This window comes from Littorina saxatilis, linkage group LG15, assembly GCF_037325665.1.
Source record: "Littorina saxatilis isolate snail1 linkage group LG15, US_GU_Lsax_2.0, whole genome shotgun sequence".
Taxonomy (NCBI): domain Eukaryota; kingdom Metazoa; phylum Mollusca; class Gastropoda; order Littorinimorpha; family Littorinidae; genus Littorina; species Littorina saxatilis.
In genome coordinates, this window is record NC_090259.1 from 28,727,359 (window position 1) to 28,752,967 (window position 25,609).

At 40.6% G+C, this 25,609-nt stretch overlaps 1 protein-coding gene across 1 annotated transcript; it reads left to right on the forward strand.

Annotated features, from left to right (window-relative positions):
• The first annotated feature begins 3,020 nt into the window (after positions 1 to 3,020).
• Positions 3,021 to 23,748, forward strand: LOC138949014 (ciliary microtubule inner protein 2B-like). Its single transcript, XM_070320708.1, has 7 exons — positions 3,021 to 3,275; positions 4,447 to 4,522; positions 6,325 to 6,454; positions 8,268 to 8,495; positions 16,046 to 16,283; positions 16,737 to 16,828; positions 18,547 to 23,748. Exons 1-7 carry the CDS (start codon positions 3,190 to 3,192, stop codon positions 18,675 to 18,677), a joined length of 981 nt encoding a protein of 326 aa, XP_070176809.1. The 5' UTR covers positions 3,021 to 3,189; the 3' UTR covers positions 18,678 to 23,748.
• Positions 23,749 to 25,609: the final 1,861 nt, after the last annotated feature.

Sequence of the window (25,609 nt, forward strand, 5' to 3'; positions counted from 1 at the left end):
AATCTGCAATCATTTTCGTCTCGCGAACACTGCTCGTGAACAACATATGTGAGATCACTCTGTGTTCTTCTTATGATAGATTCGCGTAGGACTTTCGCGTTCGGTCAGAGAGACAACTGGCAATAGCCGTGGAGCAAGGATTATCAGAATGTCTGGACGCTAACAAGCACAAACATCAAAGAAAAAAGGCCTGGCTACGTTTTCAAGGAGAACATTAGTTTATTTATCAGTGAAGAGTTTTCATCTCATGAGTCGTGACGGCTCTATGAGCAGCTTCTTGTCAAATACTGTTATCAGATATAGTGGAACATCCCTTTAAAGACCCCCCGCGGGTTAGGGGGAAGAATTTACCCGATGCTCCCCAACATGTCGTAAGAGGCGACTAACGGATTCTGTTTCTCCTTTTACCCTTGTTAAGTGTTTCTTGTATAGAATATAGTCAATGTTTGTAAAGATTTTAGTCAAGCAGTATGTAAGAAATGTTAAGTTCTTTGTACTGGAAACTTGCATTCTCCCAGTAAGGTAATATATTGTACTACGTTGCAAGCCCCTGGAGCAATTTTTTGATTAGTGCTTTTGTGAACAAGAAACAATTAACAAGTGGCTCTATCCCATCTCCCCCCTTTCCCCGTCGCGATATAACCTTCGTGGTTGAAAACGACGTTAAACACCAAATAAAGAAAGAAAGAAAGAATCCCTTTGAAGACATCTCTCCCCCCCCCCACCCCCCCACACACACATAAATTCTTAGAAAATGTGATACGGTTTTAGTGTTGTTAGTTTTAAGTGCAATCCTTAATTCTTAGTAAATGTGATGTATTTAATGTCTGTGGTAACCTGACACTGCATGGCAATTTTCCTGGTTTTTATAAGGCCTAAAAAAAAAAATAGGTGTGGTTACGGTAACCCGACCTACCCTATTTTTAGGGGCCGACCCTATAACTTTTTATTACATTTGTCAAAAAAACAAAAACAACACAAGAAAACGAGTGCAGAAAACGCAATGAAAGCGAAAGCGCCCGAGTCGCACACTTATTTCCCTGTCAAGTAGGTTTAATTTGTACACATTAGAAAAAAAAGTAAAAAAAAAAAAAGTGATTGCCTACCTTCCTACCTATTTTTTTTTGGCTATGTTACCGTAACCACACCTATTATTTTTTTTGGCCTAAGGACAGTAACATTTTGAGTCTTTGAGTCTTGAGTTTTGAGTCTTGAGTCACACACACACACGCGATTTTAGACTGGGAACTTCCCCCTTTTACTACATCATTTTATCCCTGAGATTTTCTGTACATTATGTCGGTAAATTCACCTGTATTTTAAAGGCACCGTCCTCCCCGTGAACACAGATCGAGATCTGGCCATGATTTTACATGGGAGAAGAACACCCTTCACTGGGACACATATATCTTCTTCTTCTTCTGCGTTCGTGGGCTGAAACTCCCATGTACACTCGTGTTTTTTGCACGAGTGGAATTTACGTGTATGACCGTTTTTTTACCCCGCCATTTAGGCAGCCATACGCCGTTTTCGGAGGAAGCATGCTGGGTATTTTCGTGTTTCTATAACCCACCGAACTCTGACATGGATTTCAGGATCTTTTTCGTTGCGCACTTGGTCTTGTGCTTGCGTGTACACACGCCGGGGGGTGTTCGGACACCGAGGAGAGTCTGCACACAAAGTTGACTCTGAGAAATAAATCTCTCGCCGAACGTGGGGACGAACTCACGCTGACAGCGGCCAACTGGATACAAATCCAGCGCGCTACCGACTGAGCTACATCCCCGCCCGGACACATATATCATAAATCAACATCCTGACGGCTGCTTCCTGTGAAAAAGGGACGTTTTGTATGGATTCATTTCACATATATCCACTAAAGTTTGTTAAGAAATTCAACAGACAGTTCCTACTTTGCACAAAGGAAAGCCAGGCTTGCCCCATGTAAAACAGTGCCTGGACAGATCTGAGATTGCGAGTCGAAATTGTTTTCACTGGAAGGACTGGTTCTCATAAGATTGACTTTTTTTTTTAAATTTAAAGACCTGATATACTCATATTACTGATACGACTCCGCAACGCGCATAACCGCCTAAATGCCCACATTTCCCTGGGGTCTTGAAGATCGGACCATAACCTTGAATCATCCTCCAGAGATGCCCCACCTTAAAAAAGCCTCAGGACACCCGCCGGTGCGGCCAACTGCAGTCGCCCTCCGCTGCCAGCTGTACTGAGCCAGGACAGAAGACGGCATCATTTGTATCGCTGTCCGCGCTGACAATAATCATAACGGATGTGTGATCGACAAGAAGAAGAAGACTCGGATTTTTCAAGATCTTAAAAATAGGGGCAGGGGGGGGGGGGGGGGGGGGGGGGGGGGGGGGGGGGAGGGGGGGGGGGGGTTCTACTGCATTTATAGTCCGCTCATAAGGGTGTACAGAAATTGTGCCATATTTCTGTTAAGGCCTTAAAAATATAAAAAAGGCTACGGCCTTGTAAGATTAAACTCTTATTTTTCTGCGCATCGCTACTGCTCACCATAACAAACACACACACACACACACACAAACACACACTGACACTCACACACACTCGAACGGCTGTGTAAGGCCGTATTTCAAGTGTTTAGGCTTTCTTTTCTTTTTCTTCTTCTTTTTTCTTCCCTTTGTGATAACCATAGATAACCTATCCTGGGCAACAGACTCTATGTACACAAGATCTTGTCAGTGTCCGCATTCAATGAAAGTCTGGTGTCACTGTCAGTAAGGAAGAAACGAAACTGAAAGTAGATGCAGAGTTACCTATCCTGACAGTCAGGCAGTGAGCGATTCCACATGGACTGTAAAAGACTAAAATGTTCGGCAAATTTAGCGGTGTTTCTGTCGTAAACTAAATGCATTTATTGTCTGTGCAGAGTCAAGCAGAGCGGCATTGATCTCCTTGCGGGAGAAAGCTTCTGTACCGCACACAGAAGCCGCATTCCCACGGCGCATTATAGACACGCAGAGTGCACATAGTTCACTTCCGGTATTGGCCTAGCAACACGAGTGGCGGCCTGGACAACGGGTGGCGGGGAGAATACACAGGTCGCATTTTTCGGGGAAGTTGGCCGTAATTTCTCCCTGTTTGTGATCCTCTGAATTTTCCGAAGGCTGCTTCGAGTGCCGTGCGACTCTGTGAGCTCTCAAAATGACGACAATCGCGTTTGGTGGCGGTCCCACGACTGAACAGAGGCGCGCTTTCGCCTCTTTGAAGGATGGATCGCAAGTGCCTGGGTAAGGTTCTGTTATCTTCTAACTTGTTGACCAAGTTAAACCTCTTCGAGCCAGCGATAATTCATAACACTGATAGAGCAGACAGTTAAACGCGACTTCAGGGCAAATGAGCGCGATAAGCTTTGTTAAACCTATTTGAAAGAAAACCATTTGGATTGCATTGCAGTAGGCCAAAATTGCTCTGACTGATAATCAATAAGTGCAGAAGAATTGGTGTGGTTTACCATCGAGTTTGTGTGTTAGTTTCTTGTGTTCCAGTATTGAGATGTGTTAAAAAAGCATTGATATGGAATCATTCCTGTTGTTACTTGCACATTTATCAGCTAAAACCATGCAGTATAGCTGTGCTTGTTCATATGTTCCGGATCTGTTTTCATTATGGTTTTGTAAAACATTGTGAATATGTAAATTCATAGTCATTTAAATCTTATACAATGTAACACTGTTGCCAAATATAATTCCTAAGTGTGCTCAGCTGTTTGGAAGTGGGAGGGTTTCTGGAAAAAAATAGCAGCATATATGTTGTTTTCCTTGTAAATACCTGCTTTTCTCAATGGCACTTCACGGTATCATGCTACCTTATCTCAATCATGACAATGTCACTACAATTAATGTGTGAATATTCAGTACCATGCTACAGTAGAACTTCCCCTTTTAAGATTTCCTAAAACAAGACTGCCTCCTTTTGAAGACCTAGATTTTTCACATTTTCTGTCCCATAACTGTTAACTTACGCTGATGGGGTCTATGTCGACCAAAAGAGTGGGATTCCCTGTAGGTGGAGTTCCTGGAGGGGGATTCCCTGTATACAGGGAATCCCACAGGGTGGAGTTTTTCAATAAAACTTGCAAACCATACTCGAATTTCTAAGAAATATCAAAAAAGATTGAAAAACATCAAATTCTACCGATGTCGCTAAGCATCACGTGACTTTCAGCGATATCAGCGACACGCTACAGGAACTAAATCCTGTGGTATTCCCTGTATACAGGGAATCCCCCTCCAGGAACTCCACCTACAGGGAATCCCACTCTTTTGGTCGACATAGACCCCATCAGCTTAACTTACCCCCATTTTAAGATCGGATTTTCTCAGATTTGTGGAGGTCTTTACAGGTGGTTCCACAGTACCTGTTTATAGTCCCATCTTTTCATCCACACTGGTGTTACAGGTACCGGGGCTACATCCCACAGATCAAGTACAGAGTGGGTCAGACATATGGTGATGATACCGCCAATCTCTCCCAGGTAAGTTATTATTGTTTATTTTTTATGGATGCATGCATTGTTGGCTGGAGAAAAGAAAGAAGGGAGTGGTAGGAAGATAGGGCAGTGGAGACACACACATCTACACATGAACACACACACACATGTAACCACACAGACACACACACACATACACACACACACACATCTACACATGAACACACACACAACCACACAGACACACACACACACACACACACACACATCTACACATGAACACACACATCTACACATGAACACACACACACACACACCCACACAGACCCACACAGACACACACACACAAACACACCACACACAAACACACACACACACACACATGTACACTTGTTAAAACATTTTCTTCTGATGTAATACATGTACACTTTTTTCACTTTTTTTTCTGATGTAATTTTGAAAGTTTCATTGGTGTGGAATCTGAACATGAAAAAAAGGGTACTGTAAAGTTTGAATGGAATATGCAGTCATACAGGCGAAGGTAAAAAGCTCATTAAAGTGATTCAATTTTAGTTAAAAACAAATCAGATTTGCATACAGGACTGCACTGACTTCACCTCTTGTTGCTACAAATTTTTTTTAGGCCAAAGACACAAAGGAAAGGGAAAGTACATACATAGTTATGAATAGTGTACGTACCAGTTTCTATAAAAACGAAGTAAACTCTGTGAGCATTTCTCCGGTCCTTCACTTACACCTGGCCCCAATAACGGATGTCTGTATTATTGTCCTTTGTCACGCTTGCCTGATTCTTAATGGCGCTATTGGTAGCTGAGTACCACCATGCATTGTTGGCTGGAGAAAGAAGGGAGTACACTGCAGTGTTATGTCTTTCGCTTTGAATGGACTGCTATTGACAACTGACGGTAGCCTTCTGCATATTGAGTGACTTATTAAGTGAGGTGTATAATGTATTTGTTCTGCACAATGCGCTGGTCATATGCTGCATTATAAACAGTTTGGTTAACATTTGCCTGTAGGTGAACAATCTTGAGAAAGTTGGTAATTGTACATCATACAGTGGGACCCTCAGTTGACAACCCGTCCGGATTTTCTTAGATTTTTGGCGGCCTTAAAAGGGGGGTTACTTTATTTGGAGACAAAAAAAAGTAATGGTTCTTAAATGTTAGTAACATAATGTGCATGAAAAAACAAACAGACTGCATATATCACTTTGCATTTCAATCTCAGGATTGTAGGGTCTTGTCAAAGAATCGGAAAAAGGTGCATCTCTCTGAAAGAACTTTTCATAGAGCATCTATGTGAAAGTCGATGGGACTCGGGGAATGTTTCTGTAAATAGTTAACACATTTTTTTTTTTTAATGATAATTATCTCTCTATTCACATTCCATTTCATCGTTTAGGACTGCTTGCCGGTACCATATTTACATAATTTAATATTTGACTTGGAAGGGGTGGGGGGTGGGAGAAGTGGGGGGGGGGGGGGGGGTATGTATTTTACTGCGTTGCTGATCTTGAGTCTGAATGAATAAGACAGGTCAGACTCTTGTTCAACTCGCAGAGCACAATAATTTATTGTTTGATGATAAGTAATGTTTAACGCCCTCACGGTAGTACCATTAGGGGCATGTTCCCGGGTTTGACCCCGACTTAAGATGGTAAAAAAAAAGACAGAAAAAATTAAAAGGGCCACCGCAAGGGAGGGATGGTTGTCAAGCTCCAGTTCATGGTCAACGAGACACCGGAGCAGGTGCCGTTTCAAGTAGCGTCATGGAGTTGGTTTGGAGATCTATAGCTGGATAATGTGTTGTTTGTCTTTTCCCAGGAGTTTGGTTTCAAGCGGTCAGCTACGGTCATTGGTGTCATGCAGCCTGAGCAAGATCCTGTGGGTAGACCCCTGCCCCGCGCCACTGGGGACAACAAATACACAGAGAAAATGGTGCCTGGCTACACAGGTAGGGAAGTGTTTCTTTATGCGTGTTTGGGTGCTGGAGATAGACAGACGCAGGGTGGGAGGGAGTGGGGGAGAGAAAGAGAAAGAGGTATAGTGAGAACGAGAGAGTGAGATAGAGAGAGAGGAAGGAGGATCTAGGAGGGAGGGGGGGGGGGGGGGGAATGGGGGAGGTAAGTGAAATAAAGTCTGTTTAGATATTTTATCAGCCTAATAATTACTTTTATTTTAACACAATGCCTGTTAATTAGAAGAAATAAAAGCAAAAAAGTACTCTGCAGATTTAGTGTTAGCGCATCGACCTTGGAAGTTCCTTACACTTTACATTTTATTAATCAGAATTCACATTTTATAGATAAAAATGAATTTAAATGTTTTCAACAAGGCAAGGGGAAGGAAGGGGGTGGGGCAGAAGTTACTTTTGAGTTATCATTGAGCTATGAGAGATCTGAAGAACAGCACTTCAGAACAGAAAATGTAGAGGTGAATTCGAAGCGTAATTGCCTTAGTGAAAAAAATCTGTTGTCTGAAGTAAAATTTGATTGACTGTAAATGTATTTCTATGTGGGGGACTCCATCATAATTTGCAAATGATTATTTTTACAGTTTCATTTTCATAAAGGGAATACTCCGAATAGCAAATGAGCTCAGTAAAAATGAAATCACATATTAACTTGTGGCACTCATGCATAGCTCAATCGGTAGCGTGCTGGATTAACAACCAGTCCATAGCTATCAGTGTGGGTTTAAATCCCATGTTAGGCGAGAGATTTATGTCTTGAAGTCAACTGTATGCAGACTCTTTTGGGTGTCCCAACAACCCTTATTGTAGCTGATGGGGTCTATATATCGACCAAAAGAGTGTGATTCCCTGTAGGTGGATTCCCTGTATACAGGGAATACCACAGGGTGTAGTTCCTGTAGCGTTTCGCTGATATCGCTGAAAGTCACATGATGCTTAGCGACATCGGTAGAATTTGATGTTTTTCAATCTTTTTTGATATTTCTTAGAAATTCGAGTATGGTTTGCAAGTTTTATTGAAAAACTCCACCCTGTGGGATTCCCTGTATCCCCCTACAGGAACTCCACCTACAGGGAATCCCACTCTTTTGGTCGACATCATAAGACCCCATCAGCCTTATTGTACACATGCGATATAGATCCCAAGCTCACGGCAAACGTCTCTCATCATCAGGAATGTATCTAGATACTTTGACTAGACGAGCCTAGACCTGGCATGTCAAAGAAAACATCTACAGTGGGCTTGTTTGAGTAAAATATCACACAATATCCTAGCGTCTTACCAATACCTGTTCCAATATATATATAGACCAAGTAGTCTAACAGCAGGGTTTCATTTACTAGTGCGCCCTGCACCATTGGCACATTAGATCTGAAAATGTCCCATCACAATTCCCTTCAGTGCGTCAAGGGGCGCATTGAGATTACGTACCACTGTGCCACCAAATGTACACGTTACATCGGATTACACACACACGCGCACGCACGCACGCACGCACGCACGCACACACACACACACACACACACACACACACACACACACACACACACACACACACACAAACACACACAGATAACACGATATAGCGGCTAATATATAATTCTCAGATGGCGCCATTGCACCATTTTGCATCTTTGGTCATAAAGCGTACTGGCCTCTTTGGCGATTCTTGCCTTCTATTCGACTATGTCCCTTCGGAATTTGGTTGAGGGGGACAAATGTCCCATTGCCCTTTTCTCCCAGGCTAAAACCTGTAACTTGAGCGTAATTACGTTTTGAATTCTATCACAACAGGTTACATGCCTCGCCTGCCATTCAGGTTTGGCGACACATACAAGCGGAATTCAGACAAGTGCATTGATGAGTTCACCATCAACAGAGACAACTACAACTGCAAGATTGCGGAGCTGAATCAGCAGACGGCCGGTCACCCGCGACTCACCTCTATCTCCCATGATCCTGTCGTCCGTGACAAGCTCAACCTGTATCGTGACACACATCCTCCACAGCCAATTCTCATGGGTTTGTTTTTTGTGTTCATTGTATGTGTGACAGGGAGACTATACTGTGTCACCCTTCACAGTGGCCTATGTTCTGTTTTCTCCCTCTTCAGGGTGAGGGCCAGATGTAAAAAAGCAGATCACTGCTTACTCTATATTACCCGCGTTAAGGGCAGACCGGGTAGGCAAAATGAGTTATTTTTGGTCTCATACACCTTTTTGGGGTTGTTGCATTTTTCAACTTGTACTTGTACTTGTACTTGTACTTGTTAGATGTTTGAGGCCAGTTAGGCCTGTTCATCCTTCTGTGGTCGTTTTCGTAGTAACCTTAGCAACTTTGGCATGCATGGTGGGATCAGCCTAGTTACTAGCTAGTTACTAGTAGCACTCAGGATCAAACACAGAGGGGAGATCTTTCCAGTGGGCGTCCAACCTGGCCTTAAAGGCATTCACAGATGGTGCAGTCACGACCTGGTCTGGCAGGCTATTCCACGTGTTCACAACTCTCTCGCTGAAGAAGTTGCCTCGGACATTGAGTCTGTAGCGGGGCTTGCTTAGCTTCAGGGTACTGCCTCGGGTGTCTCTACCAGCGAAGAAAGAGAACTGTGGCCGCTCTGTCTTGTAGAAACCATGAAGGTACTTGTAGACTTCAATCATGTCCCCCCTCTTGCGACGATGCTCTAGACAAGGTAGCTTCAAAGTGGCCAGCCGTTCACTGTAGGGTTTGTCTTTCAGCGAGCTTATAAGCTTGGTTGCCCTTCGTTGCACGCGCTCCACCTCCTGACAAAGTGTCTTGTGTTGCGGCTGCCAGACTGCGTGGCCATATTCGAGAATAGGACGGACAAGTGACTTGTAGAGCTGCAGGAAAACTTCTACTGTGAGGTAGTCGAAGGAACGCCTGATGACCCCCATGACTCTGTTGGCTTTTGCTGCTGAAAGGGCGACATGCTTGTTGAAGCTCAGGTTGTTGTCCACATAGACCCCCAGGTCCTTCTCGAAATCGCTCTCCTCTAGTGCAATACTGCGAGCTTCACCTGACGCGTCCGTCCCTGTCATGTAGTAGATAGCTTCTGACCTCTTATTTCCCAGCTTCAGGACATGACATTTCTCCGGGTGAAAATTCATCAGCCACTGTTGGGACCAGTCCTGGAGGCTATCCAAGTCTTTCTGCAGGGTTTGTGGGGCTCCCTCAACGTCACTTCTGGTGTAGACCTTAGTGTCATCAGCGAAGATCCGGACATAGTTGGCGACAACGTTCGGCAGATCGTTGATGTAAAGTACGAATAGCATGGGTCCTAAAACACTTCCCTGGGGGATACCACTCGTCACTTCGGCCTCTGATGACTGAACTCCATTCACGACCACACACTGTCGTCTTTCGCTCAGAAAGTCCGCAATCCAGGCCAGGATCCTTCCGCCGATACCGTGTGCTTCAGTCTTCAGGACAAGGCGTCTGTGTGGCACGCTATCAAAGGCTTTCTTGAAATCCATGTACACACCTTTGAACATCCTGGAATGCATTCAATAATCTGCTTTTGTCATTTTAGACATGTATTCATGTAAATAAAACCATTTTCAAACCGATGTTTTGTTGTTTTTGTCTGTGTTTTATCAAAAAAATCGAAAAAATGGTCAACTTTGGATACTCCGTGCTGGTAAATGTGCGCACATGACTTGACCCTTCGCTGTTCAAACTGTGTGGAAATTTCCGTTCTTCAAGATGACGTCATCACCGTTGGGGAATTTCCGTTGACATAGGCACAAAGAGAGAGAATCCGTTCCAACCGAAACCCCGGAATTAATATATGCAAATATATGTAGGTCAAAGGCATTTGGCGCAAGCGCAGTAGACAACTTATCAGTCCCCCGGTGTCAACAAATCCATGACGTTTTCACCGATTCAGCAGCATTTTTCAAAGTTTTGAGCTGCGGAGAACAACCCTAACATTGGAAATGTTCGGCATAGTGGCAAGAAATATCAGAGAAAGATGAACCAGCAGCAGCGAACAGTAGAAGGAAGTAACAACACTCCGAAATGAACCAACATTATCGTATTGAAGCAGACGACATTCTAAGATTCTTGACTCGACGAGGTGGGTTTTGCTTCTTTCTCTTTTCGATCTTGTTTGTTTGACAACGTGATTTATTGCACATTGTTATGTTGTTGTTGTTGTAGTCTAAGAATGTGTTAGGGTTTGCAGGTAAATGATAAACAGTTTGTGTCTGAAGTATTTTGCGTGTTTCTTGATCCAATTTACTGACCATGCCGCCGTCGCACCCCCCCCCCCCCCTCCCTCCCTCCCTCGATCATGTGTGATATCGTCTTCACAACCCCTATTTTATTGTTCTTCGCTGGCCAGTCCTTGAGAGCTTACTATGGTGTAACATGTCATCATTATTCTTTGTCTGGGGTCAAACTGAGAAGCAGCATCTGAGCGATGTACGACTGACACAGTTTTTGTTTCTGGTCATTGACCGTAGGAAAATAAGTACCCTACTAGAGAGCGTTCTCTAATTCTAAAGGATTGGTTTACACCAGCATGGCTGACCAACCTATCATTGACAGCAATATTGTTGTCAAATCTTTTCCATTAACTAAGGAATAAAAAAATAGATCCAATTTACTTCACCAAAGAAAAAAAAAGAGTTAAACTAAAGGACTGGGGATGCAACTCATGAATCAAAAGCATAAAGATCACCTGCAAACAGTGCTAGGTTTAGGAAATCTGAAAATGTATACACACACACAGAACACACACACACACACAAAACAGACAACAGACAAGAAACAAGCAAATACATAGCAAGTGTGATGAAATAAATTAATTTTAAAAGAAAAATATGAAAAGAAAGAAAGAAAGAAAGAAAATAATTCAGCTAGTTTCAGTATTAGTTCCTGTGTGTATGTGATTGTGTGGTTACTCAAATCCCATAGTAAACTTGACATGTAAATTTTGTGATAGGGGCCAATTAATGAATGTCTTTTGTGTGTGTGTGTGTGTGTTCGTCAACCGACATATGTGGGTACGAGCCGCTGAGGTGGTTGTAAGAAAACCCGCCTGGTTCAGTGGTTGGGGGCTGATTGGGATTTCTGATTTACCGGCCTAGCCAAAAAGTTGAGGTACACCCCATGTAACATGGTCATTTGCAAAATAAAGTACAAGCACTTGTTGACGTTTATATTGAGTCTTAAATTTTGCAGCTTATTACAAACAAAAACCATGGACAGTTGTATCAAATATTAAATCAGTGTTTGTGTATTTATTAGGTTGGAGCAAGGGGAGAGCCAGTCCTCCTGTGGTGGCAGCGAGGAGAAAGATTGACCTGATGGAAAAGTTTGCTAAACCGGAACTACCCTCTTCCACAGCAGAAACATCAGCTTTGCCATCTTCTGACCAACCATAAGAAGATACAGATACTTTGCCATCTTCTGACCCATCACAAGCAGATATGGATACTGGTACTGTGCAACGTCACTCCGCTGACATGTGTTGGGCTTTTGTCAACATTGATCAGCTCAATCTATTGCTGAAAGGTCTATACATGTATCCTGTACTGAATGCTTGTCTGATAGCAGTCTGATTATGAAAGAAGGTGATGCATCAGCCCAAGGATTTGCACAGGCCCTGCATCTGGAGTGCATATGAGTGTCCATTCAAGTCTGCAGTTGTTTACTCTTCTCCCAGTGTTTGCAACGCTTCGGGTGGTAAAGTTGCATTTAAAATAATCCGCGTATGACCATGTTGGTACATGGAAAGGGACATTCAGCTTTACAGAAATTTGCTGCAGTGTTAGGATTGAGCACAGAAATACTGTAATTAAAATGTTGCAACTTTTGAATGGCTTGACAGCTTTGTTCCATTTGTGTATATATAATTATGTAATGCTGTCGATGATTTGTGAAGCATCATTTCTATGCAATGGAATAAGAAATCAGTGCATCCGTTGGGTTTTTATGAGTCTGACAGTTTGGTTCTGATCAATATTTTCATATCAGCACAAACACAGATAATTGACTTTTTTAATGTTTTCATATGATATTTTTTTAAATCAAAAAAATCTGATAATTTGATTATCAAATCATTTCCCCTTCATAGTTAAAGTGTTATTCTGGTTAAAAAAAAACCACCCCATTAATTCAAGCTCTACTGTGGTACTAGTTTACCGGGGTACTAGTGAGACTCTTTTACATGCTGTTTTCTCTACATGTAATTTGAGACAAAATGTGGTAATTAAAATGTTGTAACTTTTGAATGGCTAGATGGATTTGTTCCAATTTTGTATATGTTGTTTATGATTTGTGAAGCACCATTTCTGTGCATGGAATAAGAATACAGTGGATTCCTTGTGTTTTTATGAGTCCGACAGTTTCGTTTTGATTCATATCTGCACTAACATAGATGAGTTTTCAAATGATTTTTTTAAAAAAGTCCGGATAATTTGATCGTCAAATCATTTCCCCATCATAGTAAAGTGGTCATTCTGATAAAAACATATGAATTCAGGGTGCACTGTGCTACTTGTTTTTGTATGTACTGGTTCAAATCTTTAAAATGCTGTTTTCTCTGAATGTAATTTTCAGACAAAACGCTACAATTAAAATGTTGCAACTTTTGAAAGGCTTGATGGATTTGTTCAGTTTTTGTATATGTTGTTTATGAGTAAGTTGTACAGCATCAGTTCTGTGCATGGAATAAGAGTTCAGTGCATTGGTTGGGTTTTTATGAGTCTGACAGTTAGGATCTCATGTATTTTTCTTATCAGAACTGAACCGGTAACTGAAAATGCTAAATTAAAATAATATATTGCTTAGAAATGCTTTTCGATGCACAGAATTATTAAACACACACATATTGCTGCAAAGAAGAAAAATTGGATCAAAACATGCACTGGTTCACAAACTGCAACATTTTAAAAAAAGCACATTTTATAACGTTTTTCTCACATTTTGGTGAATAAAACCCCCAAAAATTGCTTTTCACTCAAAATTTAAAATGGTTTCCCTTAATTAGGTTATTCTGCTTGCAAAAATCAAACAAGCAGCAAACTGTTTCCAAAATAAAAAAAAAAGTGCCCGCCTACCCTGTCTCCCCTTAAAGAAAGAATTGTTCTTGTGGTTGTTCTTGTTTCCCTCTTGTCTTTCTGTTTCTGTCAGTAATTAATTCAGCGTCATTGCAGTTTTTATCATTTCTATACTGTGATGTATTTGAGTAGCTTATATTATCAGGTGGGTTATACACATAGCTTTAATTGGGTTGTTTTAATAATGGTTGTTACTTCTGTATGTGAAATTTATGTGTGTTGTTGATTCATGTGTGTTATGAGAATTCTCATAACACAAGTTAACTTAAGTTAACTTAAGTTAATACCATGTGTAATTTCCCTGGCAAAGACACACGCACACATGCACGCACGCACACCCACACACACAAAAACACACACACACACAAAAAAACCACACACACACACACACACACACACACACTCATGCACACTAACTGCATGTGCACACACACAAAATCATTCAGATATGTGCAGGTATGTTTGGGTGCAAGTTAAGTGGACTTTTAAAAAGCCTCAGCTTCTGGCTGCAGCCGTGAATCCCCAGGCCTTTCATTTTTTTCACTTTTTATTGGTGTTAGCCCTGTGTATGTGTGTGTCAGTCTTGAAGGGAGAAATAAAATCAACTAGCTTGACATTTTTTCATTTTTTTATTTTTTATTTTTTTTTAAGGCAAGGCAACATTTATTTAAAAAAAAAACTAGGGTTACATGAAATAGGTAATTTACATCAACAAGAAACAAAGACAAAAAAAGATAACATGACCCAACTCTTCACAATTATCAACGATAATTACCCAGAATAAACCAATGCATGTACAGGCGGACCCGTTTATAAGGAGCTCGGTTATAAAGAACCTCTTTTATAAGGAGAAAAATTTTTTTTCCCCGAATGACATTGTTCTTTGTTATGACTTGCGAAAACTCGATTAGAAGGAGCTCAGTTATACGATACCTCTCTTATTACGAGTGAAAAATGAGGACCCAAACCGGCCCTGATCATGAGTCCGGTTATGAGTGCCGATAACACCGGCTTCAAAGTCTGGGAGACTTCTCTGCCCACACCCATCACTCGGAGAGAAACCGATGATGGTCTTGGTCACCAATCTGTTCACCTCAACTGTTGCGAGCTGGTTCTAGTGTGCTTGCAGCAGACCCAGCACAGCACAGATCCACTTCTGGAATCTTACGCTAAATGTGTCTCAAGACACACATTTTGTAATCCTGGCGGGATGTGTGTCCCAGAGTCAACTTTGTGCAGTCGACTCTCCTCGGTGTCCGAACACCCCCGTGTGCACGCATGCGCACGATAAAGATCCCAGGGTCACAGCGAAAGCCTCAGGCCTTGGAAACACGAATACATGCATGCAAAAATATGAAGCCCGGGTGTCCGTTCGGCCAACAGCCAATAAAGTAACTATTTCAGCACTGACCCAAGACGACCCAACCCGGTCCCTAGCCCATTTCAGGTCTCCTCCAGCAGCCGGCAGCCAGCTGTCTACATCCCCCCCCCCCCCCCCCCCCCCCCCACTGCATTTTAATTTTTAATTTTTATACAAAGCTTGGTTTTCCCTTGTAACATGCCCCTAATGGCTTTGCCGTGAGGGCGTAAAACTTACATTTTCTTCCACCGGCTTCAAACCGAAAGTAGGTCAAATTATTTCATCAATCCTGTTAGGGGAGAATTATCTGCCTTTGCTTTCGCAGAAACTTCCGTTCATCGCTAAATGCGCTACCTTCGATCTGGATGCAGAAGTGAAAATGTCTGAACAGAGAGGAACAAATTACTGTTGTTCCATAGACATGAGCCTAAAGGGGCATTGAATTTCAATCCGTTGTGCGAGAGAGAGAGAGAGAGAGAGAGAGAGAGAGAGAGAGAGAGAGAGAGAGAAAGAGAGAGAGAGAGGAGAGGAGAGGAGAGGAGAGGTGGAGAAGGAGAAGAGAGGAGAGAGAGAGAGAGAGAGAGAGAGAGAGAGAGAGAGAGAGAGAGAGAGAGAGAGAGAGAGAGAGAGAGAGAGAGAGGGAGAGAGAGAGAGAGAGAGAGAGAGAGAGAGAGAGAGAGAGAGAGAGAGAGAGAGAGAGAGAGGGGAATAAAGCTTAACTGACACTGAAAATGCAGAAGCCCGCTTATAAGGTAGTTGGGCTTGGGTTACTCCTTATATCCGAGAGCTCTGTTATAAGGAACCTTATAAGCGGGCCCGACTGTATATGTTTCTTTCAAATACGTGCATCAGGACAGAGACATAGGGCAGCTCTTGACTGGCTCATATGTTTGCGAAACAGTTTAGGTGTGCATTATTGTACAGAACCGTGCGTTATATCTGCCTGTCTGATAGCCGCTTGCACGCAGATTACTCATGCTTAACTTCAGCTTATAATTAGCTTTCTTTGAATTAGATTTTCGTGAATAATCCCTTCCTGAGAAAAAGAATTCCACTATTGTTTTTAGTCCTCGTTTGTTCTCTTCACCTCTGTCGTATCTTAAAATATAACGGTAGACATCTTTTTGCAGAGGACCATAAGGGGCTGTACGAGGCTCCCATCCCAGGGTATGATGGTTTTGTCCCCCGCATCGGCCCCACGCAGATTGGGCTCGGTCAGCGATACAAGAACCGAGCGCAGCAAGGGCTGGACAGCTTTGCTCGTGACCAGTTCAAAGCACTCGGCCGCCACAATGCCGCCATGCCTTCTGACCAGAAGTGTGTGCCAATGTCGGCCAGGCCTAAGCTTGGTCCAGTCAGCCTTGACAAGTACGTGAAATAGAAACCGGTGTCATTTGGGGGTGAGGATTTGGATGGGTAGGAAGAGAGATTGTACGCTCAATCTTTGCATATAATTATAAGAGTGGGAGTGTGTTTGTGTGTGTGTGTGTGTGTTTGTGTGTCTCTGTGTGTGCGTACGTGCTAGTGTGGGTGCGTGGGTGACTGTGTGTGTGTCTGCGTGCGTGTGTGAGTGTGTGTTTGGGGGAGGCAGGGAGGGGGGGGGGGGGGAGTATATTTGTGTCTGGATGCATCAGAATATGGAAGTATTAGTATTGCTTGAAAAATATACCCTTTCACAATTACTTTTGGCAATATATAGATTCTTGTTTTTGTTTGTTTTCATCTTTTTCGTCTCATATAAATATCAGGACCCATTGAACAAGGAACAAGCTAATATTCTTAATAATTGTGATCTTAAAAATGGTTCTTTTTTTCTCGCAGGACTCCGTACGATTATGTCAGCGGACAGGCCTACAGCCGCAGAATTTACCAGACTGCCGGCATGATCCCCAAATACACAGGCTACGTACCTCGTAAGTAATCAGCGTCACTATTGAATAAAAGCGGTGAACATTTATAGTTCCATCCATTGATAAAAAAAATTTTAAAAAAATAAAAAAAATAAAAGCGCGTGTTCTTACAAGAGAAAAAAAAGTGTTTTTTTCTGTTTCAGTCAATGTCTCAAAGAATATTCTTTGGTAAAAATGAGAGTAAATTTGTTTGGATGGAATATTTATGATCACAGGAGAAGATCATGCAGGATTATGCCAGAACAAAAATCAGCCTTCAACATCTCTCTTCATTCATGCCTTTGGTCAAACACATTGAAAAAATCAGACTTGACCTGAACACATGGACCTGCATGCTCAGAAATACTGGACACTTCAAATCCTGTGACAAGTATCAAAATCGCTATACACTTAGTCAGTGACAGTGTGGATCCAGGGTTTAATGTACCTTTGACCACTTGACACTGTACTAATTAGTCTTTAGCATGCTTTTCTCATGACCGACGTGTGCTGGATTTAATTAGCCTGAATTAGCTTGATTGAAATGAATTTTGCTAAAACTGACAAGAGTTGAAAGGGTGAAAACATTGATTGAAGGCAGCAATGCAAAGGTGGTTGGTGCAATATAACACTGAGAACATTGTGGTGGTGGTTGTCCTTTGGGTCCGAAGAAGACTTTTTCAGATTGGGGATAAGTTGCAAAACGGACCTGTGCGAGAAAGATTTACATGTATAGTGGAAAAATCATTGCACTGGGGTAGTCCCACTCTCTCGGCCTGGGGAGCCTTGATCCAGTGGCTCGAAGAATCGTTACGACTAGAGACTTCCAGGCTGCAGTGGATGACCTAGGACTTCTTAGTGTCACGTGCGCTCCACAGCACTTGCTGACACTGCCTTCGTGACCGTTGGATCCACAGTGATCTCAATTACGCTCATTCCGCCGGGAATCAGTCTTCACATGCAGTTGGGCTGACATTGTAATGATAATGTTAAAGGGCGATTCATGCAGAGGGCGTACACATTTGGTAAAAGGAAGATTGTGTTTCATCATGCTACAGTGAAACCACCCTTTTTCACACCTCAAAAATCTGAGAAAATCAGGTCTTAAAAAGGAGGGAGTCTTAAAATGGGGGTTATTTTACAGAGGTTATAAACAGACTCAAGGTCTGAGAAAACTGGGTCTTAAAAAGGAGGGAGTCTTAAATTGGGTTTCACTGTATCTCAAATTCTATTGACCTGGAAGTCGACATCGGCTGTCAGCATTTTGTTATGTCACTCTCCAGGTTATGATATATATATATATGTACATACAGTGGAACCCCCTTTTTAAGACTCCTCAATTTAAGACTTCCACCTCCTAGCTCTTTAAGACCCTCCTTTTCTCAGATGCTGTAGCTGTTCATAGCCTCTGTAAATTTACCTCCATTTCAAGACTCCCTCCATTTTAAGACTCCCTCCCTTTTAAGACTCCCTCCATTTTAAGACTCCCCCCTTTTAAGACTCCCTCCCTTTTAAGACTCCCTCCATATTAAGACTCCCTCCATTTTAAGACTCACTCCCTTTTAAGACTCCCTCCATTTTAAGACTCCCTCCATTTTAAGACTCCCTCCCTTTGAAGACTCCCTCCATTTTAAGACCTGATTTTCTTTGAGTTTTGAAGGTCTTAAAAGGGGGGTTCCACTGTATTCAGTTTATGTGTGGTAGACACACTGTTCATTTCTTCTTTTTTTCTTCTTTTTCAGAGAGGCGCTATGTGTTTGGCAACACTTACGGCGACACCACACGATCGCTTGAGGTGTGCGCCCACAGAGAACCCTGCTATGGAGAATTTTTAACCACACAATCCCTTCCTCGGCCAATGGTCCCATGTTAGTTCTGCCTGTGGTTCACTCGTTATTAAGTCGGGAGTAGGTTTGACGTTTCAAGAACTAACAAGCCAATGCATCTTTCTCTAAGTCGTCAATACTGGTTCCAGGGTCATTTTTCAGATCTGCGCATCTTTATTTGCATCCAGAGTTACATTTTAAAGATACACAAAAAAAATCCTGGGTGTAGATAATGTCTATCTGTAACAAGTGACTTGGAGTAACAAATGGAACCATCTTTTGACAAAACTCATCATGATTTCTTCTCTTTGTTATTAAATATTCAGGTTAAGGCCTGCTAAAGTTGAATGGAGAAATTTTCAAGGCAAAAGTACTAAAATTAGCTTTTTCAAGATGAATAGCAGCATTTCCTCTATACCAGTTTTCTGATAAATTGTGAAAAGGCATATGTTTGACAGAAGTTTCAAGCGGAAAATGAATGAAGCGTTAGTCATAAGATAAAAGTGATTTTAAATGGATTTCAAAAATTTAATTTTGATCATAATTTTTATATTTTTAATTTTCAGAGCTTGTTTTTAATCCAAATATAACATATTTGTATGTTTTTGGAATCAGAAAATGATGAAGAATAAGATGAACGTAAATTTGGATTGTTTAAATTTTTTTTTTTTTTTTACAATTTTCAGATTTTTAATGACCAAAGTCATCAATTAATTTTTAAGCCACCAAGCTGAAATGCAATACCGAAGTCCGGCCTTTGTCGAAGATTGCTTGGCCAAAATTTCAATCAATTTGATTGAAAAATGAGGGTGTGACAGAGGGTGTGACATAATGGTTGATCAACGTAAGCATGATCACTGGGAATGGGATGTATGTCTACTGTTGACTTCTGTACATTGTGTACAGAATAACTGTTGAAACGGTTGCTGCGTGTTTACTCACGCCGACTCGTCTGCACATTTGCTCACAAAATCGTTGTACACAATTTTAAAGCACGTATGAATTTTTGTTTAAAATACGATCACTACGGTCAGTGGAAAAAAAATACGAGGAGAAAAATTCCAAGAACACTTTTCTTCACAAACGCATTCCAAAGTTGATTGAGTATTTAGACACATGATAACAGTTTTTGTCAGAAAACATTGAGAGAAGCATTTGTTTTAAATGTATTGATAAACTTTATTAATGGTGCGACGGACACGTGTGAAGCATGTTTGAATCATGGATGTTCAAATGTTCAAATGATTTTCTGAAAATACACCAAGTTTCTTTGAGAATACTCCAAGTGTAGAACAGGGGTTCCCAGGAGGTCTGTTAGTAGATTTGGCACATATTTCTTTGTTAGGGGTATTTTTGTTTGAGGAGTTTATAATCATGTCCAAAGAGAATCCAGCAGCCAAAAATAATCAACATTTGATGAGGTCCCTTTTGGGTTAATTTAACAAAAGTGAAGACATTGGGGAGAGAATTATTCGCTCACTCGTTATTCCAATGCACTTGTTTGACTAACATGCTTGAATACCCAAAGCATATTGCATTAACGCTTCTGCTGGAGTTGCATCCCTTAGCTCATTTTACAAGGTGGCGTCTGTGATAACGGCCACAGCTAGGAGCATAATGTCTGAAAGAATGTCACCATTTTTAATGCGTGAGGTGTGCACGGTTTTCCTTTGCAATCAAGACTCAAGATCTTGATTGTCTTTCGTTTGTGAAAACCCCAATTAAGAGTGTGAAGGAACTGACGTGCGATTTTGCTTTGTAAATTTGAATGGATTTTACCGTGGATGCACTCACCTTTATAGTAACAGTTATTAGATGATAGCGACTGCCTTTTTCACAATTACACTTTTGACTTTTATGACTTTACTGCTGAATAATAAGATGCAAAAAGCTCTGATACCAGTGCCCGACATTTCAGCAACTCTGTGATAACTTGTTCTGTATCCGTTTTATTTCAGACGTCTATTTTACACATTTATATTTCAGCTTTTTGTAACAATTTTTTTATTTTTATTTTTAAAGATTTTTGGGGAGCAATAATTATATTGGTGGGATGAATAAAGGGGGAAAACTCATGCAGTGTTGTGTGATTTTTGTGTGAAAAATATCTGAGTTTTAATTTTTGTGCTCCTCAAGATTTCCCCAATGCTTGTGATAATATTTCATTTATGGAGGTGTAATATTTATTTTATACAACTCCTGTAATGCAACCGAGGAGTGGATTAAATCTAGTTGATTATTTTTAGACAAGTGAGAAATTAGAACAAACTACTTTACACCCAAAAATCACACGTGGATTATTCGAAGTTTGAATAAAGAGGGCTAAAAAGTAATCAATTCTAGAATTTATTTTTAGAACATGACATCATTTGAAACCTAGACGATTGGACCCTGTTGCGGAAGAATACAACGTTGACTCAAACTATAACAACAATATGGCTGCTGCGAGCGACAGTTTTGATCTGAATTTCGATTTCAATGATTGGGATTTCACCGAATTAACTCCGGTGGAATCAAGGGACATTTTTGATGACCCGGCTGCTGCACCGGCACCAAAAAAACCGGCGATTCAGCGCGGTATCTGACAGTGTACTAGAGTTGTGCGCCTTGAATCACTGTGTCTTGGTCGCTCTCTCTCTCTCTCTCTCACCGCTTCGGCCAACTCATAATCTTCACTCAGCACTTTTCACCCCAGCAGATTATGTGTATTCTTTGTTGTTTTCTTTATTTCTTCATTGTTAAAATGTATGTAGATCGTTAGCTAAACGTGAGTTCGACTTTTAATACCCTCACAAGTAAAAGTTAGTGTCAGAATCGAGGGGACTATTTGAATGACGCGCATTTGACACTGAGACTGAGTGATCAGGCTGAAATGAAATTGCCTACAAAATGTCGTCTGCATGACTGCATGTTCGGCCCGTGTCCGCACACTCGTGAATTACCAAGCAGCTGCAAATAGCCCCTCGTGGTTTATTTTCCAGTAATCAACTTGTGGTCATTGTTAAAAGCTCTATTTAATGAACTGTTTATATATGTCCCTTTTCATGATAGCAAATTTTTAATGATTCCGAACAACTGAGTTTCCCTGGCATTGTTTTTGATTCTGATTATATTTTGTCTGCTTTTTTATTATATTTAGTCAAGTTTTGACTAAATATTTTAATATCGAGGGGGAATCGAAACGAGGGTCGTGGTGTATGTGCGTGTGTGCGTGTGTGTGTGTGTGTGTAGAGCGATTCAGACTAAACTACTGGACCGATCTTTATGAAATTTGACATGAGAGTTCCTGGGTATGAAATCCCCGAACGTTTTTTTCATTTTTTTGATAAATGTCTTTGATGACGTCATATCCGGCTTTTCGTGAAAGTTGAGGCGGCACTGTCACGCCCTCATTTTTCAACCAAATTGGTTCAAATTTTGGTCAAGTAATCTTCGACGAAGCCCGGACTTCGGTATTGCATTTCAGCGTGGTGGCTTAAAAATTAATTAATGACTTTGGTCATTAAAAATCGGAAAATTGTAAAAAAAATTAAAAATTTATAAAACGATCCAAATTTACGTTTATCTTATTCTCCATCATTTGCTGATTCCAAAAACATATAAATATGTTATATTCGGATTAAAAACAAGCTCTGAAAATTAAATATATAAAAATTATTATCAAAATTAAATTGTCCAAATCAATTTAAAAACACTTTCATCTTATTCCTTGTCGGTTCCTGATTCCAAAAACATATAGATATGATATGTTTGGATTAAAAACACGCTCAGAAAGTTAAAACAAAGAGAGGTACAGAAAAGCGTGCTATCCTTCTTAGCGCAACTACTACCCCGCTCTTCTTGTCAATTTCACTGCCTTTGCCATGAGCGGTGGCCTGACGATGCTACGAGTAAAATGGCATTGCGTTCAGTTTCATTCTGTGAGTTCGACAGCTACTTGACTAAATATTGTATTTTCGCCTTACGCGACTTGTTCTTCTTAATATATGATTGTAAACTATGAGATCATGTGCTGCATAGATTAAATGGCATGACCCTACAATTTCAATAAAGTTACAGTCACACACTGTGACAGTATACCATGCTCAAACTTTTCATTCATGATACCAGATAGCCCTTTCAACATTTCAAAACCTATGTTTTGTACAACGTCCTCCAATAAATATTAGTTATTTATTGTAAATGGTTCAGCAATGTTGGACAGTAATACTGGTGTCAACTCGTCAACTGACTGACTCTCGGATTACTAAACTGATTCAACGCAGAAAAGCTATGACTTAACTGTCAATAAACTGTTATGTGAGCTTGCTTTTCCTTTGTACAGTAATGTAACTTTACAAACACAGTATTATGAGCATATTGCCATTTATGTAAATTTACATTGATTTAATTGGTAGTTTCAGGATGTACCAAATAGCTTGGTCTGCTTAGATCGATTCTGTTTTTAGAATCGTTTACAGATAAATGTCTTTATTTATACTAGCAGTTTAATTAACATCTGGTAAAAAAAATGTGACAGACAAAACATGCATATTGGAAGATCTGGTAGTTTCTAATGTTGTAATTCATGTTCAGATTATCATGCAGCCACACCCCCCCTCCAAATAAACTACAACATTGCACAATATGTATTGATCCCATGAATTAAAAGCTTTAATTAAAATGGCTCAATAAGGCAAACAAGGCTGCATGTATTCTTGCTCATCTTGTACAGAAATGTTTGTGTGTCTGTCGATTGTTTCTAATCCTGGTTTTATACGCTCAGTTGTGTTTCGTCCATCATTTTCCCTTGGGAGAATAATCGTTAGTTGTATATTTTGGCCAATAACAGGGATTTCTGAGACAAACTTAAAACAAATCACAGGTACGTAACTATCATGGCTTTCCAAACTTTAAATATGTCTGTTTCTATCTAGGACACAATTATGCAAACTGAAAAAGGAAGGCTCTCTTTTTACACCATGTACTTTATTTTCCAAACATTTTGAAAGGAACTGTTGTTTTCTTGTAAATATATTGATGAAATTGTTAGTTTTATCTTACAGCAACTTTAAAGGATTATGAAATTGTCTACTAACAACTACATGAAGAAAATGTATTAAAATATCCTCCAATTAATGTTTGTGTTCTCATTTGTATGAACTATTTTTACTTTCTGACTCTTCCCCCCCCCCCCCCCCTCTCTCTCTTACACACACACTGTACAGATTAAACTTGAATGGACTTCAAACTTAAAAACGATTTTAATCAAAAAGAGACCGCCGTCTGATCTAACACAGAGCAAAAAATACCAGCAAGTTCTCACACATGTCATTGTACCTGCAAATAAAGGAAACAAAAATATACATATATCAGGATTACACATCTCCAAAAACAACAAATATCACAAGTATTCTAAATAAAGAAAAATAGCTGAGGAATGTATGGATTTGTTAGCTGGCTTTCAAGATGGACACACATGCAGATCTGGGACTCATTTTGTTCTGAATGAAAGGGAAAGAAGTCTCACTATCAACATATTTTTGTTCACAAACTGCATTGGAACAGTTGTTTGTACATTTGTGGTATGAATTAAATAAAGTCCTACTGCAAATAAAAATATGTAAAATTGTGACCAAAAAATAAACACAGTTCACCAAGACTGCAAAATGTCGTCTAAATAAAGAATGACGAGAGGCCAATTAAACCATGCAGTGCGTGACTGTAAGTCAATCGATGATAGATTAATTGCAATGATTTATTACTTAATCAGCTAATTGATATCTATGCAAAAATATGGGTACCCACAATGCACAGGGTACTATACTATTCAAACATTCTCTGCATATAGACTCATCTGTACTTTACTTTATTTGGTGTTTAACGTCGTTTTCAACCACGAAAGACTCATCTGTAAATATTTGTCTTTCTATAAGGCAAAAAAAATAAAAACCAAGAAGGGCAAAGCCCATACGACTCACATGCTTTACACATTTTTCCTACCAAAATACATGTGACCTTGACCCAAGGTCAAGGTCATCCAAGGTCATGCAACACAAAGCTGTTAATTCAAGACATAGGAAGTACAATGGTGCTTATTGGCTCTTTCTACCATGAGATATGGTCACTTTTAGTGGTTCACTACCTTATTTTGGTCACATTTCATAAGGGTCAAAGTGACCTTGACCTTGATCATATGTGACCAAATGTGTCTCATGATGAAAGCATAACATGTGCCCCACATAATTTTTAAGTTTGAAACAGTTATCTTCCATAGTTCAGGGTCAAGGTCACTTCAAAATATGTATACAATCCAACTTTGAAGAGCTCCTGTGACCTTGACCTTGAAGCAAGGTAAACCAAACTGGTATCAAAAGATGGGGCTTACTTTGCCCTATATATCATATATAGGTGAGGTATTCAATCTCAAAAACTTCAGAGAAAATGGGAAAAATGTGAAAAATAGCTGTTTTTTAGGCAACATTTATGGCCCCTGCGACCTTGACCTTGAAGCAAGGTCAAGATGCTATGTATGTTTTTTGGGGCCTTGTCATCATACACCATCTTGCCAAATTTGGTACTGATAGACTGAATAGTGTCCAAGAAATATCCAACGTTAAAGTTTTCCGGACGGACGGACGGACGGACGGACGACTTGGGTGAGTACATAGACTCACTTTTGCTTCGCATGTGAGTCTAGGTGTGGTTACGGTAACATAGCCCAAAAAAATAGGGTAGGAAGGTAGGCAATCACTTTTTTTTTTAACTTTTTTTTCTAATGTGTACAAATTAAACCTACTTGACAGGGAAATAAGTGTGCGACTCGGGCGCTTTCGCTTTCATTGCGTTTTCTGCACTAGTTTTCTTGGTTTTTTGGGTTGTTTTTTGACAAATGTAATAAAAAGTTATAGGGTCGGCCCCTAAAAATAGGGTAGGTCGGGTTACCGTAACCACACCTATTTTTTTTTAGGCCTAAGGCATTGTAAAAATAATTATTAAA

Coding starts and splice junctions, on each gene's coding strand:
- LOC138949014 (XM_070320708.1), top strand. CDS start 3,190: ATGACGACAATCGCGTTTGGTGGCGGTCCCACGACTGAACAGAGGCGC. Junction 4,523..6,324: donor ATACCGCCAATCTCTCCCAG/GTAAGTTATTAT, acceptor GTCTTTTCCCAG/GAGTTTGGTTTCAAGCGGTC. Junction 6,455..8,267: donor AATGGTGCCTGGCTACACAG/GTAGGGAAGTGT, acceptor CTATCACAACAG/GTTACATGCCTCGCCTGCCA.